The following is a 20920-nucleotide window of genomic DNA, read 5'->3' on the forward strand; positions in this document are numbered from 1 at the left end:
CATATCCTCCCAATCCTTTAAAGAAAATATTCCTTTGAAATTTCCTGTAGATTTCAGGTATAAATTCTAAATTAATGTCTCTTGTTACTAATTCAGCTGCCAGTGGCAGCTTCTACTATTACTGTCTCAATTATTTTTCATTACTTTTAACACTTTTGCAGAAGAACATAGTTGAGAGTAATCTCTTGCCTCATCCCTTGTATCATCATAATGATGGGATTTACCTTTTCCGTAACTCCAAAAGAAAGAAACTAATGCAACATTAAAAGAAAACTGTGTTGTGCATTGAGCTGATTGCCCATTTAGTGAATAAGCCCATGCTAATAATTTTATTTAGGGTGAGACGCTCTGCATTCCTTTCTCTTCCCTTCCCTCAGGCCTTTCCCAAAACTCTTCAAAACCAACCAGATTTTCCTCAAGTTGGTGTACTACCCGCATCCTACACCAAATGTAGCCACTATAATTGCATGGAAATGAGGGCACAGGAGTCTTGAGAAAACACTTTTTTTTCTGGAACGCTGATTGGGCAGTTATTCGGAAGAATCCCAAACAAATTGGAGGGTTTGAGAGAGGCAGGCACGAGGGAGACTTAAAAAGTTAAATAACAGTTTCTTCCCAAAGGGAGCCATCAGATATTTGGAGCTGGAAGCCGTTCTGCATTCAAAAAGCTCTCCAGCTGATGACCTTTATCACTAATGGAGGCCTCCCAGCAGCCCAATTATAGCCATTGATCCCACTGGGGCTACACTCATGATCTGAACTCACTTAACCCAAGATGGTTCTTGTTAGGTCAAGCACAGTGCACCTCACTATACCCAAACTGCGTAGTTCTGATATGATAGCCAAGTGGTTATGGTACTGGGCTTGTAAACCCAAGATCAAGAATTCAAATCTCACCATGGCAAATTATGAAACAATGTAATTTCATCTGAATAGGAACAGATAGAAACGTGTTTGTACTTGAAAAAGTTACCTAAACTGAGTTCACACAGACATAAACATTGCTGTTACCTCAGTAAAATACTGAACCAAGAGTTTTAATGGATTTTGTTTACAACAAAAAAAAATCACATTCTTTTAGGTTAGTAACACTTCATCAATTGTTGCTTAGACAGCCAAACAGATTTTTACAAATGTGTTTATTTTTTTATAGGGATGGGCAATATGGCAGTGTCTAACACAATAGGAAGCAATGTCTTTGACATTCTTGTGGGCCTAGGTCTTCCATGGGGTCTTCAGACAATGGTTATTAACACTGGTTCCGTTGTAAGTATATTTTACTTTTCCTGTTGGTCAACTCAGTTGCTATCTTGCACATATATTTCTTTGTTTTTTCTGGTTGCCTTGTTTGAATTTTGGGGATCTGAAGGCTTGGAAAGACCTGATCATAAGAATGTTGCCTCATAGTTGGATAAATTCTATGAATGAATGTTTACAGCCCAATTCATTGACATACCATTTTTGAGATTGGAAAGGCTGATTCATAAACCCTCAACATGAGATCACAGTCATTGATTTTTTCAGTGAAATTAACATCTAAGTTTTGAGATAAGAAGCAAAAATTAAACTGCAGTTATATTTTTAAATGTATGCAGGATCTGACTCTGTAGCTTGCATTTAAAATTACATTTAATTACTTAGTTAACTCTGACGTCCTGCTATCAAGCTGTGATCATTTTGCACTTCCCATTATAGCAATTAAAATATACACCTGACTCAGAGGTGCAAATGCTATTTCTGAGAATGAAAACATCATTTAGAATTATTTTATAAAAATCAAAATAATTAGAAAATATCAGCCCAAAATTCCAACTTCAGGTTAGATCCCAACTAAAAATCTTGATCTCCCCAGAAAACCCTTCCCCAAGCAGATTCAAGCGCTGCTTAAGTGTTCTGAGGCAGGAGTTTTATTAATGCTGCAGTATATCCTGGCAAAGTTAACCTGCATTTTGTGGCTGAAGGGTTTCACTTTGTGTCACAGGTACGCATCAACAGCAGAGGTCTGGTTTATTCTGTCATACTTCTTCTAGGATCCGTAGCGCTCACAGTAAGTATGCTATTTTCCACATGTGCAAATATTCTTGAAAGGTGCAAGTTGTATCTCCAGATCCATGGCATTAAAATGAGTAATGGCTGATGGTTCTCAGAGCCGTGTAATGCCTTCTGTTGGCCCAGCCTGGAGCAGCATTGATACTACTTGTGAAAATGTTGGTCTCAAACTGGACTAGGGGGGAGGTGCCATAGGGAACAATCTGCTAATACTTATTTTAGAAGTTTTCTGACAATTATGGCTTTAGAAAAGCTGTGACATTCTCAAAACTGCAGTTGGGACTGTATTCTGTACTGAGTAGTATAACTATGTTTAAGAACCAGGTTTAATGTAGTAATGATTTTATTTAGCACACATACTAATAGTACCATTATTCAATAGGAACATGTGAGTGTCTGTCAATCCAATCTCTCAGAGAGTTGTGATATCTGATGCATCACAATATACAGACTCGTCATCCACCTGGAATCTTGTAATCTCCTGATGGAAGCAAAACCTCATAAAAATCCAGTCCAATGAAGGAAAATAAATTGAAAATTATCTCTGACCTCCTTAGCTATTTGAAACTAGTCCAGGAGGCTCTGATTAATGTTCCAGATTATCTACCTCTTGTTTAAGATGATCTTTGCCCTATTTAGGAAAAGGTCCAGCTTTCTTCTGAAAAATTAAGCAGATCAGCATTCAACATATGAACCATCAACCTGTTCCTCAGCTCCATTATTCTCTGGGAAAAGTGTAATTGTCCAACATTCAACCTAGTCCTGCCCTTACACAACTGGTAAGAGTGACCCCTGATCCACTTTAATCTATCCAGTTGAAAAAATTACATAAACACAATCTAGTCCCTTCATTAAATCTCGATTAAATCATTCCAAAGTCTACATGTCTCTAAAGTAGATAGACCCAACTCATTGAGCCTATCTGCTTTATTAACTGCTCTCTCAACATGCTCTGCCACCTTCAATGTATAGGTACATAAGTCATTGAAGATGGCAGGGCATGTTCAGAGAACAATTAATAAACCATATAGTATCTTAGCCTTTATTAATAGGGGCATTGAGTACAAGAGTAACGAGGTCATGTTGAACTTGTATGAGACACTACTTCGGCTTCATCTGGAGTACTGTGTCCAGTTCTGGGTGCCATACTTAAGGAAGGATGTGAAGGCATTGGTGAGAGTACATAGGAGATTCACAAGAATGATTCCAGAGGTAAAGAACTGTAGCTATGAGGATAGATTGGAGAGTTGGGACCGTATTCCTTGGAGAAAAGAAGGCTGAGAGATGACTTGATAGAGGTATTCAAGATCCTGAGGGGTATGGACAGGGTAAATAGTGAGAAACTGTTCCCAATCAAGAGAGCATAAAGAACTAGAGGGCACAGATTCAAAATAATTGGCAAAAGGACTAAAAGTGATGTGAAGAAAGGGAGTCTGGAACAAACTTCCTCAGAGGGCGGCGAACACAGGTTCAATCGAGATCTTCAAAAGGGAATTGGTTTACTATCTGAAAAGCAAGAATGTGCAAGGTTATGGTGATAGAGCAAAGGAGTGGGGCTAGGTAGAATGCTCTTTCAGAGAGCCATTACAGACTCAATGAGCTGAATGGCCTCCTTCTGTGCTATAAAGATTCTGTGATTTGGCTTAGTTTTAATCTGGGATTTGGTCCAGTGGCTTTCCTCTACACTCTTTCCAAAAGCCTAAAGCCTAAATATCCCCCAGTGCATGAGGAGACCAAAACTGAACACAGTATTCTAATTCAGGCCTAAACAAGCTCATGAATAAGGACAAAATTCTATACTTGGCTTTATATTGAATTGAACTGTGAATATACCCCAGAATCTTATTGATTTTAGTGATAGCTTCACGAGTGACTATAGTTAAGGACCCTTAGAGCTTGATGCACTGAAATATCTAGGTCTCTTCCTTCACCACTGGCTTCAATTTTTTTTCTTTGCACTGTGTGTGCATATTTGACGTTTTACATGCCCATGTGCATAGCCCTACACTTTACTAAGTTAAACATCATGGGCGGAATTTTTCCCTTGTCAGGTGGGTGCGCAGCCAAAGAACCATAGAAAAGTTACAGCACAGAAGGAGGCCATTTGGCTCATCTTGTCCACGCCAGCCCGAGGACCCCCAGGTGCCCTTTCTAATCCCACTTTCCTGCACCCGGCCCATAGCCCTGCGGTTTACAGCACTTTAGGTGCAGATCCAGGTACTTTTTAAAAGTGTTTAAAGTTTCTGCCTCTACCACCAACTTGGGCAGCGAATTCCAGACACCCACTACCCTCTGCGTAAAAAAGTTCTTCCTCATGTTCCTCCTACACCTTCTGCCACTTATCTTGAATCTATGTCCCCTGGTTCTAGAATTCTCCATCAAGGGAAATAATTTTATCCTGTCCACTCTATCTATTCCCCTCATAATTTTATACACCTCAATGAAGTCACCTCTCAGCCGCCTTTGTGCTAAGGAAAATAACCCCAACCTATCCAATCTCTCCTCGTAGCTACATACCTCCTTGTACCTGTCCTGAACGGGAGTGAAATAGTACGCAGCGAGTTTGGGTGAGATTCCCGACGTCATTGCACACTCCTGCGATATTTCGCTCGGCAGGCATACGCAAGAGGTGGCAGCGTGCCCGCTGACAATTAAGAGGCCTATCAAGGCCCTTAATCAATTAATTAATTTGAATTTTTCGCTGCCTGTTCAACCGTTCAGTTGGCATGCAGGCCAACAGGACAAGCGGCCTTTGAATTTTTTGCGAGACCTCATCCACGGGCAGGATGAGGTTTCGACCAATGATTTTAAAAATTATAAATACTTTTAAAACTCATTTTTAACAGAGTCACATGACAGAGTCACATGAGGGACGTTTTCCTTATTTTTCACTTCTTCATTTGCAATGTTAAAAATCTTCAGCTCCGTGAGGCAGCTCTGTGCCTTCAGGGAGCTTTCACTGAGTGCACCCCCACGCATGCGCACACTTCAGTGCTCGCGCTCCTCCTGCTGCCCCCAGCAATGCCGAGGCTCTGAGCACGCCTTTTACTCTGGCTGGCCTTTAATTGCCCAGCCAGCATGAAATCGCGTTTGGGGCCCGATCGGGCAGGCGGTGGTCAGTTTCTCTCCTGGGCCCTCCCACCCAATGAGGTAAAAATCCTGCCCCACTTGTTAAACCTGGCCCTATCCCTGAACGCACCTTGATCTGCTTGTTGTAGCTAAGCATCCTCAGTGGCCCTAACTCACAAACACATCTTGTTTTTATCAAGCTGATGGCTGTGGTTGACAATGTGGGAGATGTATTCATCAGTTTGATGATAATTTTATTAGGTTGGGAGCTGTATTTATCAATCTAATGACTGCATTCTCGAGTCTGAGAACTGTATTCATTAGCCTGATGGTGTATTTATTAGTTTGGAAGCTGCACTCATCAGGCTGATGATTGCTTTCAGCAGCCTGAGAGCTGCATTTATCAACCTGGGACCTGTATTTCCCAGGTTTCACTCATTGTACTGCATTTTAACAATCTTAAGAACTTGATTATCAATTCCAAGGATTGTTAATCATTGAATGTTGCATTTAACAGCTTGGCAGTCTTGTATTTAGCGGTCTCATGTGCCTCTCCAGTTAAGAATTGTTAAGAATTTGCAACGGCCTGTGTCTGAAAACAATTTTCCATGTCTCTATTCAACAGTATTTAGGTTTTTTTGAGCTCTGCCACTCGTACTTACCAATCTGAAGTCTCTATTTATTATTCCAAAATCTTTGTGTAATTTAATACTGGAACTTATCAGTTCGTGAGACGTACAGATCAATCTTTAAAAAATCGGTCCAATCAGCGCACTACTGGATGCAAATATATATGTACAGTCTGACTGTCTTTGGGAGGTCCAGTCAAATGTGATCTTGCACCCGCAACAGCTGCTTCATCGTCCATGGGAATCTTCCTAGGCTCCTAGCAAATACTAAGACTCCACTTTGGGAATAAACTCTGTGCCTGAACATTGAGGGCCAACTAGCTATTCCACTATGGAGAGCATCACAGCCAAACCCACCCCTGTCTTCACTTGATGTCTGCATTTTTCAGAGTTGGACATGGGTTTATTGTGAGGAATCAGACCCCTGGCTGATATCCACCACCCTCCCCTTCTCCTCCCCCAACCTTTCCCCTTCCCGAGCTCAGGGCTCTGTGGTACATTGTAACAACTCTACTCCTAACGCAGCCAAGGTCACTCAATCCCACACAGGCTGCGGGTTGAACTGGGACTATTCTGTTGCCAGGATGTCGAGATGTGCAGTCCGTTTCTCCACTGACCCACCGAGAAAGATACATTTCCTATTTTGTATTCTATCGCATTTTGCTGCTGTGCCAAATATGATGGAGAGCAAAGCGGAGAACTGCATCATTCCTTGCACAAGCCCTTGCTTAGAGTATATCTTTTTAAATTGGCTTTAGTGCCATTGTAGAAACCAGTCACTACGATTGTGCAAACTGCAGTACAGCTCTGCACTTTTTTAATTACTTGCATTACTGCAAACATCTCCTTCCCTTATCCGATGCAAAGAAAAATTTAATGTTAAAAACATGGACAAATCACCAATTGAAAAGAAGCCAGTTTCCTCTTAGCTTTTTTTCATAGATGAAGAACTTAGAGCAAGACAGTCTCTTCTTCTGGTCCAACTCGCAGATTGCATTGTAAAACTTCCAGCTGCAAATATTACATAAATAAATAAAAATGAGGCAAAAATTATTACATATAAGAGTCTATTAGAATTTGGATTAAATTCCACCTACTCTTGTCTGAGTGCAGTGTTTCATTACTCCAACTACAGCTCTCTAATTCTTTAACCGCTTTCTCTGAGCACTATTCAGCATGTAGGTTGACTTAGAATGATAGAACACAATACCCATGTCCTAAAAAGGTCAAACTCAGTGAAGATAAACACACTTCCCTGCCTTCCCTATGCAGCAGAAGCACCTCAATTTCTATAGGTAGGCAAGAGATTTCCTTCTCAATGTGTTCTCAATTACAACAACCCAACTCAATGATTGCCACAGTCTTCCCAGAGAACTGTGTTTGGAAAACCAATTCCCTCATGCAACATGGCAACCCTGGGCCCTCAGAAATGTCCAAACAAACTTTAAGTTCGACACCTAATAATTCAGAGTTTTGTATCCAAAAATTGAACTATCCAATAATTAAAACTAACAGATTTGTATTAAAAAGGAGCCGGAAGCTTTTGTGAAGCCATTCAAATTATCTAAATTCAATTATGCAATTTATTTTATTCTTTCACGGGATGTGCACCTTGCTGGTAGGGCCAGCAATTCTTGCCCATCCCAAATTGTCTTTGAGAAGCTGGTGGTGAGCCACCTTTTTAAACTGCTGCACTCCATGTGGCGTAGGTACACCCACACTTCTATTAGGGAGGGAGTTCCAGGATTTTGATCTAGCGACAGTGAAGGAATTACGATATAGTTTCAAGTCAGAAGAGAATGTGGCTCAGAGGGAACTTGCAGATGTTGGTGTTCCCACTTATCTGCTGCCCTTGCCCTTCTAGGTCGTGGGTTTCTAAGATGCTGCAATGCATCTTGTCACACTACTGCCACAGTGCATCAGTGGTGGATGGAGTGAATGTTTAAAGTGGTGAATAAGATGCCAGTCAGCCCAGTTGCTTTGTCCTGGATTGCGTTGAACTCCTTGAGTGTTATTGGAGTTGCAGTGATCCAGGCAAGTGGAGAGTATTCCATCAGACTCCTGACTTGTGCCTTGTAGATGGTGGACAGGCTTTGGTGAGTCAGGAGGTGAGTCACTCGCCACAGAATTCCAAGTCTTTGACATGCTTTTGTAGCTCTAGCATTTGTATAGTTAGCCCAGTGAAGTTTCGGGTCAATGGTAACTCCCAGGATGTTAATGGTGGGGGGACTAAATGATGATGATGCTGTTGAATGTCAAGGGGAGATGGTTGGATTCCATCTTGTTGAAGATAGTCATTGCCTGGAACTTGTGTAGCACAAATGTTACTTGCCACTTACCAGCCCAAACCTAAATGTTGTCCAGGTCTTGCTGCATATGGAACATAGGAGCATAGGAAATAGGAGCAGGAGTTGGCTAATTGGCCCATCGAACTTGCTCCACCATTCAAATAGATCATGGCTGATCATTTATCTCTACATCACTTTCCCCCGCTATCCCATTGATGCCATTAGAATCTAGAAATCTATCAATTTCTGTCTTGAACATACTCAATGACTGAGCTTCCACACCCTCGGGTAGAGAACCCCAAAGATTCATCACCCTCTGAGTGAAGAAATTACTCCTCATCTCAGCATTAAATGGTCTACCCTTTACTCTGTGGCTGTGTCCCCTGATCCTAGATTCACCAGCCAGGTGAAACATTCTATCCACATCTACCCTGTCACACCCTGTAAGAATTTTGTAAGTTTCAATGAGATCATCCCTCATTCTTCGAAACTCTAGAGAATACAGGCTCAGTTTTCTCAAACACCCCATGAGACAATCCCGCCATCCCAGGGATTAGCCTGGTGAACCTCCTTTGAACTCCCTCCATGGCAAGTGCACTCTTTCTTAGATAAGGCGACTAAAATTGTACACAATACTCCAAGCGCGGTCTCACCAAGGCTCTATACAATTGGAGCAAGACACCTTTACTCCTGTACTCAAATCCCCTTAAGGTGAAGACCAACATACCATTGCCTTCCTAATTAGTTGCTGTACCTACATGCTTGCTTTTAGTGACACATGAACAAGGACACCCAGGTCCCTTTGTACATCAACACTTCCCAACCCCACACCATTTAAGAAATACTCCTCCTTTCTATTTTTTCTACCAAAGTGGATAACTTAACTCTTATTCACATCATATTCAATCTGCCATGTTCTTGCCTATTCACTTAGTCTGTCCCAATCCCCTTGAAGCCTCCTTGCATGCTCCTCACAACTTACATTCCCAACTACTTTTGTGTCATCAGCAAGTTTGGAAATATTACATTTGGTCTCCACATCCAAAACATTTATATAGATTGTGAACAGCTTTGGTCCAAGCATGATCCTTGCAGTACCCCACTAGTCACAGCCTGCCATCTTGAGAATGACCCGTTTATTCCTACTTTCAGTTTACTGTCTGTTAACCAATTCTCAATACATGCCAGTATATTACCCTGAATCCCATGTGCTCTAATTTAAAGCCTTCTGAAAATCAAAATACACCACATCCATTGGTTCTCCTGTTTCTATGATACAAATAACATTCCCAAAAAACTCCAACAGGTTTGTCAAACAAGATTTCCCTTTCAGAAGTTCATGTTGACTTGGCCCAATAATATCGTTATTTTAAGAGTCCAGTTATCACATCCTTTTTAATAGCTGCTAACATTTTTCCAACTGCTTATGTCAAACTAACAGGTCCGTAGTTATATATGAACATACAAGTTAGGAGCAGGAGTAGGTTACTCAGCCCCTTGAGCCTGCTCTGCCATCCTATAAGATCATGGCTGATCTGATTGTAACCTCAACTTCACATTCCTAATTACCCCCAATAACCTTTCATCCCTTTGCTTATCAAGAATCTATCTACCTCTGCCTTAAAAATATTCAAAGATTCTGCTTCCACTACCTTTTGAGGAAGAGTTCCAAAGACTCACAACCCTCTGAGAGAAATTTCTTCTCATCTCTGTCTTAAATGGGTGACCCCCTATTTTCAATCAGTGACCCTTAGTTCTAGATTCTCCCACGAGACAAAACATCCCTTCCACAGCCACCCAGTCAAGACCCCTCAGGATCTTATATATTTCGATGAAGTCACCTCTTACTCTTCAAAACACCAGCGGATACAAGCCCAGCCTGTCCAACCTTTCTTCATAAGACAACCCGTCCATTCCAGGTGTTAGTCTAGTAAACCTTCTCTGATCTGCTTCCAACGCATTTACATCTTCCCTAAATGAGGAGACCAATACTGGACACAGTACTCCAGATGTGTTCTTATCAATGTCCTGTACAACTGAAGCATAACCTCCCTACTTTTTTATTCAATTCCCCTCGCAATAAATGATGACATTCTATTAATGTTCCTAATTACTTGCTACATCTGCAAACTAACCTTTTGCAATTCATTTACTAGGACATCCAGATCCCTCTGCATCTCAGAGCTCTGCAATCTCTCATCATTTAGTTAATATGCTTTTTTATTCTTGCTGCCAAAATGAACAGTTTCACATTTAAACGCATTATACTCCATTTGCCAGATCTGCGCTCACTCACTTAACCTATTTATATCCCTTTGTAGCCTCCATATGTCCTCTTCACAACTTACTTTCCTGCCTATCTTTGTGTCATCAGCAAATTTAGCTGATACCTTTAGTCCCTTCATCCAAGTCATTTATATAAATTGTAAAAGGTTGAGGCCCCGGCACTGGTCCCTGTGGCACAGCACTCATTACATCTTGTGGAACAGAAAATGACCCATTTATGCCTACTCTGTTTAATGTTGGCTAGCCAATCTTTTATCTATGCCAATGTTTTACCCCCTATACCATGAGCTTTTATTTTCCACAGTAACTTTGATGCTGCACCTTATCGAATGCCTTCTGGAAGTCTAAGTACAGTACCTCCATTGGTTCCCCTTTATCCACAGCAAATGTTACTTCTTCAAAGAACTCCAATAAATTGGTTAAACACGATTTCCCTCACAAAACCATGTTAACTCTGCCTGATTGCCTTGAATTTATCCAAGTGCCCTGCTATAACGTCTTTAATAATAGCTTCTAACGTTTTCCCTATGACAGATATTAAACTAAGTGGTCTGTAGTTTCCTGCTTTCTGTCCCTCTCCCATTTTGAATAAAGGAGTTACATTCCTTAACTTAATTTACCCTTAACTTAATTTACCAGCTCACTTTACCTAGTTCTGCTTTCATGCCCTTATAATTGACCTTATTTAAGTTTAAAATACTAGCCTTAGACCCACTCTTCTTTCCCTCAAACTGAATATGAAATTCAATCATATTCTGGTCACTGTTATCTAGGGGACTCTTCACTTTGAGGTCATTAATTAATCCTATATCATTGTACAATAGCAGGCCTAGTAAAGCCTGCTCTCTGGTTGCTCTCGAGTTCTCAGTTTTCTCTCTCCCTCCCTTCTTAAAAAGTGGGCTTACATTTTCTACTTTTCAATCTGTGGGAATCTTTCCAGAATCCATAGAAAGGTAATCACCAATGCATCCACTCTCTCTATAGCCACCTCCTTCAGCACCCTGGGATGTAGTTTATTGGTCCAGGGATTTATCAACCTTCAATCCCATTCATTTTTCGAGTACTACCTTTCTATTAATGCAAATTTCTTTCAGTTCCTCATTTCCACAACCCCCTTGGTTCCTTAGTATATCTGGGAGAGTTTTTGTATCTTCCTCCAAGAAGACAGTCAATGTAATTGTTTAGTGTCTGCCTGTAATGAACCCACATTTGTTTTTGCTAATCTTTTCCTTTTCACATACCTAAAGAAGCTTTTATAATTCACTTTTATGTTTCTCGTTAGCTTGCTTTCATTTTCTCTTTCCCTTCCTTTATTAGTTTCTTGGTCCTGCTTAGCTGAATTTTAAAGTGTTCCCTGTCCTCAAGCTTACCACTTTTTTCTGGCAACCTTATAAGCCTCTTCCTTTGATCTGATGCAATCTCTAACTTCTTCTGATTGCCGCAATTAATTCACCTTTCCTGTTAGGTTTTATGAGTCTTAGAGGAATGTATACTTTTTGCCAACCATGTAATACTTCTTTAAACACTAGCCATTGTCTGCCTTCTGTCAAATCTTTTAATGCATTTTCCCAACCCACCATAGCCTACTTTTCCTTCATACTTCATCATTTCCTTTGTTCAGATTTAAGACCGCAGTTTTGAAATGAGCTATATCACTTTCAAACTTAATGTAAAATTCTACCATATTATGGTCACTAATTCCTAAAGGCTCCTTTAAAACAAAGTTATTAATTAACCCTTTTTCATGACATAATACTAAATCTAAAATAGCCTGATTCCTAGTTAGTTCTTCAACATGCTGCTCCAGAAACCCATCTCCTACTGTATCCAGGAATTTATCCTCTACAACATTAGTGCTGATTAGATTTATCTGATCTATATATAGATTGAAATCACCCATGATTACTGTATTACCCATGTTACATGAACCTCTAATTTCCTGATTATACCCTGCCCAACATTACCCCTACGGTTTGGTAGCTTATAAACATCTCCCACCAATGTTTGCTGCCCCTTGCTGTTTCTTAACTCCACCAGACTGATTCAGTATCTGAGGAATTGTAAATGGTACTGAACATGGGTAACCATCAGTGGACATCCCCGCATCTGACCTTATGATGGAGGGAAGGTCATTGATGAAGCAGCTAAAGATGGTTGGTTCTACGACACTACCCTGAGGAACACCTGCCGCGCTGTCCTTAGCTAAGATGATAGGCCTCCAACCACAACCATCTTCCTAACATGACCAGCAATGACAAATGAATAAAATAATGCTTATAAATGTATGCAGTACAAAGCAGAACGGTTTTACCATGATGTATTTTGCTTGTGGCCAAATTGTAAGTTTTTTCACCTGATTGTTGCGCCAGCTGAATTGGTCAGATTATTTTCTAATAATGAAGACCTGCAATCATTATGAGCATTACTATGTAGCATTTTACTTTAAAAATAAGGGCAATTCTCATATATTTTGGGAGTTTGTGAGCAACAGTCGCCAATATGGAGGTCAGACAAGTTCCTGTAGTTAACTTCACACAGAGGTAACACATTTCACGTTTCATCAAAATGTTTGCTTTGTTTGCCTGTTTTTGGCATGAAAATTATTTTAAGGTCTCAACATAATTATGGAAAATATTGGCTGATTCTTAATCTTTAGAACTACCAGCTAAATATATGTTGAAAACTGGCAGCCTCTTATAGACGCATGACAAGGTGACTACATATACATTCTGCTGTGGTAACTGTGTACATATTTGTGGTTCTAGGTGGCTGGTATCCACGTGAATGGATGGAAACTGGATAAAAAACTTGGTATTTATGTGCTCACGCTCTATGCTATTTTCTTGTGTTTCTCAATAATGATCGAATTCAATGTGTTTACCTTTGTCAACCTGCCAATGTGCCAAGACAACATTTAAGCATATTGGAGAGCCACGAGTGATCATCGAGCAGAACTTTCCGAGGCTCTACTTGCATTTTTTCTTTCATGCATAAAGAATGATTTTTTTGGCTATTTTGAACGTTAAATGAGCTTTTAACATGGAGCCAAAGTTAATATTTGAAAATAAGACTGCTGACTGTTTGCTGTGTCCAATAAGGAGCTCTCTCTCACTCCCTCCTATGGAGCTTTTAAGAAGTACACCTGTAAATTTTCAACTTCTGTGACATCTGGAGAACAGTGTTCATCTAGATTTCTTGTTCATTTTATAGCCTCCTGCTTGTGCACACAAGCACAAAATTATAATGTATTAAAGAGCAAGAGAGCTAAAAATCACTTTATTTTTCAAGGGACTTCACCACACGTTTTGCCTGGGAAACGATTTGTTGGGCAGCCCTTTCTGACCTAATTTTTATTAGGCATACTACTTGTGGAAACTTGTCCCTTTGTTCAGTAACTTAAAGAGTATATATTGGAATTGTATGGACTTGAACAAGATTATTTGTATATTTGGTGATAGTAACTCCAATGATGAATGAAAATGTTAACATTCTTGTACATTTTAATAGCAAAGTATATTTCCTGATTTTAAGTTTGAATTTTGATTCATAGTATTTTGATATTATGTTATATATACATATACATATATAGAGAGAGCATACTAAAGACAGAGTTCCTTTTATACAAAGAAGAACTTTGTACACATTTTTAAACATTTAATTCATTTGTTCCACTTCTGATGGACATGGATGAATTCACTCTTGGACTGAATTGTAAAGTGCAATATAGTTCCTGCAGCATTTTATGATACCTTGGCAATATAAATATTACTCCTGTATGTTATCCTCACTGCCATATATAACAAGAGTCCCTGAATAGGACTATATGATTTTTTTTAACAAGTCTTTCATTTCAGCCTTGGAAAATTGAAGAAAAGGGATGTTAACCCTTTAATTTGTATATTTTCACATTTAATGGTTGCTTTCTGCATGAAAGGCAATTTACAAAAAGCAAATGAACCTTTCTTGCAGATAAGAGGAACTAAATGTAACTAGATGTAGTTTAGTAGCATCTTTGAAAACATCTTTTAAAAGATGTTATTGTTCCTATTATTAACTTCTGATCATATATTTACATTTTTTAATGTAAGACTGTCAATGGCTTTTAAAAAAAATCTCTGGGCTGCAAATCATCGTTTTGCTTTAAGCTTCAGAATAAATGCCAATCCTGGAAAATTATAAAACGAACAGACAGAATTAAGCATACATATAGATTTGATTGTTTACTCCACAAAACTACACATTTCACAGAAATGAATAATGACTATATTAGCAGGATATGGGATTCTTCGAAACAAGGTGTCACATCTAGTCATAGTTTGCATTGAAGCTATTTTGTACTATCTGAAAATGCACACTAACTAATTCTCCTTTTAAAGGGATTCTGATGTATTTTTTTCCACACATGATCATGTCCACTTTTATTCTGAACACAACCTAGCTTTCACACTTTTGAGACCATTTTAATGGTATCATGGCAATAAAAAAGGCTGTGCTCAAAACTCAATGTTTGAACATTGAAATGGCGGTTAAAACTTCATATGTTTATTGATTCAATCTTTATAATTCTTGGCTGTTTGAGCAGTTCAGTGGATTGTTGAACTGCAGTTGCACCTTCCAGTTTCTTTACCAGCCGAGGGATGAGCAAGGAATGCATACAATGTGCTGCAGAGAAAATGACACAGTACGAGTGATATAAAGTAGTATTTCAAATTGTGCAGTTTACAAAGGGTTCTCCAAATGGACACCTTCAGATAACCAGTTTAATTCTCACCAAACCAATAGCTTAAGTGAATTCAACAACTGCTGTAATACAATGTTGACTTGAAAGAATTACCATCATAATTGAAATGATTACCAGTGGTTAATGAGTAAATGTGTTGAATGCTCTGAGATGGACACACTTAGACCAGGAAAGTCCCAGATTTGATTCCTTGGTTGGTTCATTGATCTCAACTGGGACAGCCACAGCTTTGAAGGGGTAAATCATCCAGGGTCCCCTCTCCTGACCAACATCCAGTGGCCCTTCTCTGGGTTCAGACTAGATCAGTTGCCCAGAACTGGAAGGCTTCTCACACCCATTGTACTGAACCCCAACATGAGCCAGCATCTTCAGGAGAGAAAATTCCAGGGAAAGGAATATCCAGTTTTCAACTTTCTGTACAAAAGTAAAATACTGTGAATGCGAGAAATCTGAAATAAAACAGAGAAATATTGGAAATACTCAGCAGGTCTGGCAACGTCTATGGAGAGTGAAACAGATTAAGTGTTTCAGGTCTGTGATATGGCATCGGAACTGGGAATGTAATAGAGCCACTCACTTCCTCCAAATAAAAGGTGTTGCTACCGGTTTCCATGTAGTCCTGGCTATCTCTGCCTCTTTGTGGAATACGTCGAACATTCTTTGTTCCCGTCATACTCAGGCTACTTCCCTCACCTTTTCTTCCAATATATTGATGACTGTATCTGCGGTGTTTTCTTGCCCTCTACTGGAAAATTTAATCGACCTTGCTTCCAATTTCCACCCTTCTGTCACCTTCACATGGTCCATCTCTGACTTTTCTCTACCCTTCTTTGACCTTTCTGTCTCCACTCCTGGGGATTGGCCTCCAACTAATATTCACTGGGCTAGATTTTACGTTCCCCAGCCCACGGGTTTGAAGGCAGGGAGGATTGTTAAACCCAGTGGGTGGCCTGCCCACCACCTACCTGCCACCTCTGTCCCCACCACAGTTATACCAGCTGTAGGGGTGGCGTTGGACCAGTGGGCCAATTGAGGCCCTTGAGTGGGTAATTGATTCCCACTTAAGGCCCCCACCCCACTATTACTGGGATTTACCGACAGCGAGAGAGGCCCATGTCAAGTGCCCAGCCTGGTAGGTTTCCCTGCACAGGATAGTGATGGGCAGGTAAGGGATCCATCTTTAACAGGCCTCCTGGGTTGATTGGAAGGCTCCCCAAGGTGTTATCCCTCCCGGGCTGCCCTCTCCCCATGGTTTCTCAAACCCCAGCCACCACCCCCCCACCACCCTTCTTGCATACCTGGTGAGACCCCCAAACACTGACCCAGTAACACAACCCAACACTGCATGCTTCTGTTCCAAAGTTCTGGAGAGTTGGGGGCCTCTGATTGGCTGGCAGCTCTCTGAGGTGGGACTTCCTGTTTCTGGGGGTGGAAATCCTACCTCCTGTCTATTAAATAACCAATTGAAATGGCTGTGGGTTAGTCAGCCTTCCCTTTGGAGGCTTCCCGCACCCCGCCCCCCCCCCCAACTTTTTAGGCTGCGGTGGCAATTATGGCTTCTCATATAATTCAGCCCACTGACTCCCAGGACCACCTTGGCTACACTTCCTCACATCCTACTTACTGTACGGACTCTATTCCATTTCCCTGGTTTCTGCATCTGTGTCGCATTCTGATGATGCAACCTTTCACATTAGTGCTTATGTCTTCCTTTTTCCTCAGTCAAGGATACCCTGTGGTTGACAGAGTCCTCAACTGTGTCCATTCCATTTCATCTACTTCTGCTCTCACATCACCACCCTCAGAACCATGATAGGGTTCCCCTTATCCTCACCTTCTACCCCACCAGTCTCTGTATTCAATGGCTCATGCTCTGACATTTCTGCCACCTCCAGCATGATGCCACCATGAAACATGTCTTCCCTTTCCTGCAGTTTCAGCATTCTGAAGGGGCCGTTCCCTCCACAAAACTCAGGTCCACTCCTCAGTCACCCCTCAATATCTCCTCCCTTCTCACCATCCAAGGCCCAAAACACTCCTCCTAGGTGAAGCAATGATTTATTTATATTTATTTCAATTTACTATACTGTATTCGCTGTTCACAATGTGGTCTCCTCTACGCTGGGAAGACCAAATGCCCACTGGGTGACTTTTTTGTGGAACAATTTTGTTCAGTCCACAAATGTCACCCCAGGCTTCTGGTCACCTGTCATTTTAATTCTCCATCTTGCTCCCACTCTGACCTCTCTATCCTTGGCCTGCTGCAGCATTCAAATCCAGCTCAACATAAGCTTGAGGAACATCACCTCATCTTTCGACTGGACACTTTACAGCCTTTTGGTCTTAACATTGAGTTCAACAATTTGATATCATAACCTTACCCCATTTTGCTCTCTTTTTTTTCTCTTTCATGTTGCTCTCTTTTTTTTCCTTTTACTTGCTTTTGGGTGGCAACTATTCATCATCCTGCCATTCACACCTTCTCTAGACACACCTTTTGTTCTGTAGTTGTCCCATTGCCACTCCCTTTGGCCCTGCACCATGAAGCCTTTTGTCATTTAATCTCTCCTGCCCTCCACCCTGTCACAGACTTTCCCTTTTGTTCTTTCTCTCACCATCACTACCACCTCCCCCCCAACTTTCACTTATTCAAAATTACATTTCTAACTTTTCCAAGTTCCGATGAAAAGTTATTGACCTGAAGTATTAACTCTTTTTCTCCCTCCATGTGCTGAGTATTTCCAGCATTTTCTGTTTTCATTTCAACTTTTTGTGCTATTTTGTGAAAATGCTGACCAGAGTTTACATAAGAAGTTGTCAATCGCTGCCAGATTGAAAAGGCAGATATTTCAAGTTACAGTTTGTGAGCTCAATGCCTGATAATTAATTGTTGGAACCAGGAACATTCAAGTGATTTATTGAGCTAGGGTACATGCAAATGAGAGTATTGTCTGGTTTGGTGATAGGTAAATGAAGGACAGCATGGTGGCATGGGGGATGGTAAGATATGGTTTCAGTCTCATGCTTGCCTTCAGGGCTAATACTTGATCGTGACTGTGATATTACAGTGAGGTAGTGAGTGCTGTCTAGAGAAAATCAGAGGAAGGAACCTCCTGGATGACTCTCATGCACATCACAGTCAGAGCTGGTGAAAGTGGTTACATTTGTCGTGACCATCCTAGGAGGCAGGGGCAAAAATTAAGTTAACAGAACAAAACAAAAATACCAATGCACCTGGGACTCATTCTCAGGAGCTCATTTTTCAGTCCACCCTTCAACATCCAAACGATACCCAAAAAGGAGCAAATGGGCAAGCACAGAATCAGAAATGAATCAATAACAGTGACACACTCATAGACATACCAGGACAGCACAGCATCTCAGACTGCAGGAACACAAGCAGGACATATTCCCTCAGGATCTGACTCAGCTGAATTCTAAAGACCAAGTGAAAACAAACTGTTTCAACCCTTGAAACCAATATCGCTCCCAATGAGAACAAACCCTGACCAAGAACCCTTTTTTTTTATCAATGCGCTCCTCCAACAGGCAGCTTGTAATCAAAATAAAAGTCTGGAGTGAGAAATTTGGTTCATCAAGCACATTCCATTCCCACTAATTCTGAGATTAATCTGTCCTGGATGCTCCCCTTCTCCTGTAATCAGTGGATTCCACAAATATTTATATAATGTATTGAAAACAGAATTTTAAAACCTGAAACATTTTTAAATTATTTGTTCTTGGGATATGATGACACTGGCAAATCAGTATGAATTGCTCATCCCTTCGTGCTTGAGGAATTCCTTCAGAAACTATGAATAAACCACACAGGGAACTGGTGTCGCATGTTGGATGTACCAGGTAGAGGTGGCAGATCTGTATTTTAGTAAACCAGTTGGGTTTAACCAAAACGAAAAGTACCAGAAAATTGATAGCACAGCTTAGAATCGGTGATTGAGTGAGTGAGGCAGTGTAATCCAGTGAGTGGCAACTTTTTATATAAATACTGCCAATCTGCATTGTTGCAGTTCAAACTACTGAGTTTATTTTTCAAGCTAACGCATCACTTTGTGGACAACTGTTGAAATCAATGACAGGTTATGGGGACAGCCGGTGAGGGTTGGAATAACATTTCAATTTAATGGAAATCATGAAATAAGTCATATTTTTTCCACAAATGAAGATTCAAGGTTATATTATTGGATTTTTGCGTGTTCTCAAAAATGTAAAGTTTTATAATTAATGGGACATTATAATTAAGGACCTGTTGTAAAAAGAGCTGATGATTATATTCTTGAATTGGGGTCAAGAGTGAAAAGAGAAAATAATATTTTTCTGGCATGTCCTCTTACTGTATTTGCTGTTAATATTTTGACTAAATCCTGTGAAGGAGAGTTTATTAAAAACTTGTTATATAAGTATAGTGAGCTTTTCTTAGATATTTTTAAACAATTCATGCATTCTGCACTGTTGCTGAAGTTTCCAAAGCCAATCTTGCCCAAGTACAAGATGTTTTGTACTGAGAAAGGGTCATGAGATGTCAAGTCACGTTCTCTCGACAGATGCTGCCTGACCTACTGAGTGTCTCCAGAACCTTCTGTTATTGTTTCAGATTTCAAACATCTTTAATATTTTGTTTTTCATTTGCTGTTTGTGATGTGTTGTCTTATTCAGGTCAACCACTTCCATTGCCATCATGTGTGGCCTATAAAATTCCGGTGTTTATTGGAAATATTGAATATTTCTTGAAATTATCCAACTTTTCATTAAAAACTGACTCAAGTAAAATTAAACTCATAGATTATTTTATATGCCCCACATATTTAATTATCAAGGATATGGATGATGCTGTTATCTTACTGAAAGCAGTGTTCCCTCCCTACCAGTTTTTCAATCATAACTGCTGAGTTTATCCTCTTTATCTTACACAAAACGTTGATATAAACACTGCATTCCTATGTCCATTTAAAAATTTAGGATTGCAACTTCCCCCACTCCCTATGAATCAGGCAGTAGCCGGTCCCTCACAGTAAACTCTGAATCATACAGTGCCATATCGCTCACATTAAATCAGATAAATGCCCTGTTCCTCAGAGTGGATGTTGAATTTGAAAGACTGTGTCCCTCAGATTGAATCAGGTAATGCTCTGTCCCTCGCAGTAAACTCTGAATCAAACAGTACTCTGTTCCTCAGAAGTTTCAAAAATCTATTGTGTCCCAGTTCACAGCAGTTTGTTTAGACTGGCTCAAAGTGTTAACTCAGATATAAATGACTGAAGCTTCAATCCAACTCCTTAAAATACTTCAGAACATGTTGAGTGAGACCAGATACCCAAAATCTCAGGTCTCCCTCAAGGGGGAGTATATTATGGACAATCCTTTTCTCTAGACTAAGATAAAATCTCTGGTGGCACAGGCTCATAGGAACCAACTCTGATAGACGAGATGAAAGAAATATCCGGTTAGTTATTAAATTTTTGGCCTAACCTAAATTGTTTGTCTCATATATCTTCTGGCTTATTTTTACTTAAGATATGATGGGATGAAAAGCAATTTCTTTTTTAAGCTTTGATTCTTGTGCTTTTGAAATTTCATGCTGAAAGTTTCACTAAAGTTGAAAAATGAACACCAATTATTCATTGTCACAAGATAATTATGGTCATCATATTATTGCCCATGATTGGTTTAATATTTTGGGTCTGCATTGTTTTTAAGGCTGTCGTTAAAACAATCCTTGTAACTTTGTACAGGCCGTTATTTGAATTTTATATGATGATTATAAGTGACAGTCCACAAGGAGAGTCTGGCTCACACCAATATTGATGCTGTTATTGTTATGGAATTACAGTGATACGGAA

The 20920-nt window shown here is 40.1% G+C and overlaps 1 protein-coding gene across 1 annotated transcript in view; it reads left to right on the plus strand.

Moving 5' to 3' along the window:
• Window positions 1-13239, plus strand: part of LOC121292357 (sodium/potassium/calcium exchanger 4-like) — a 283353-nt gene extending 270114 nt beyond the window's left edge. Inside the window, exons 14-16 of the mRNA XM_041214208.1 lie at window positions 1154-1266; window positions 1982-2047; window positions 13087-13239. Coding sequence (XP_041070142.1) covers window positions 1154-1266; window positions 1982-2047; window positions 13087-13239 — 332 coding nt within the window. The remainder of the gene's footprint in view (window positions 1-1153; window positions 1267-1981; window positions 2048-13086) is intronic.
• The last annotated feature ends 7681 nt before the right edge of the window (window positions 13240-20920 follow it).

This window comes from Carcharodon carcharias, chromosome 20 (genome assembly GCF_017639515.1).
Source record: "Carcharodon carcharias isolate sCarCar2 chromosome 20, sCarCar2.pri, whole genome shotgun sequence".
Classification (NCBI taxonomy): domain Eukaryota; kingdom Metazoa; phylum Chordata; class Chondrichthyes; order Lamniformes; family Lamnidae; genus Carcharodon; species Carcharodon carcharias.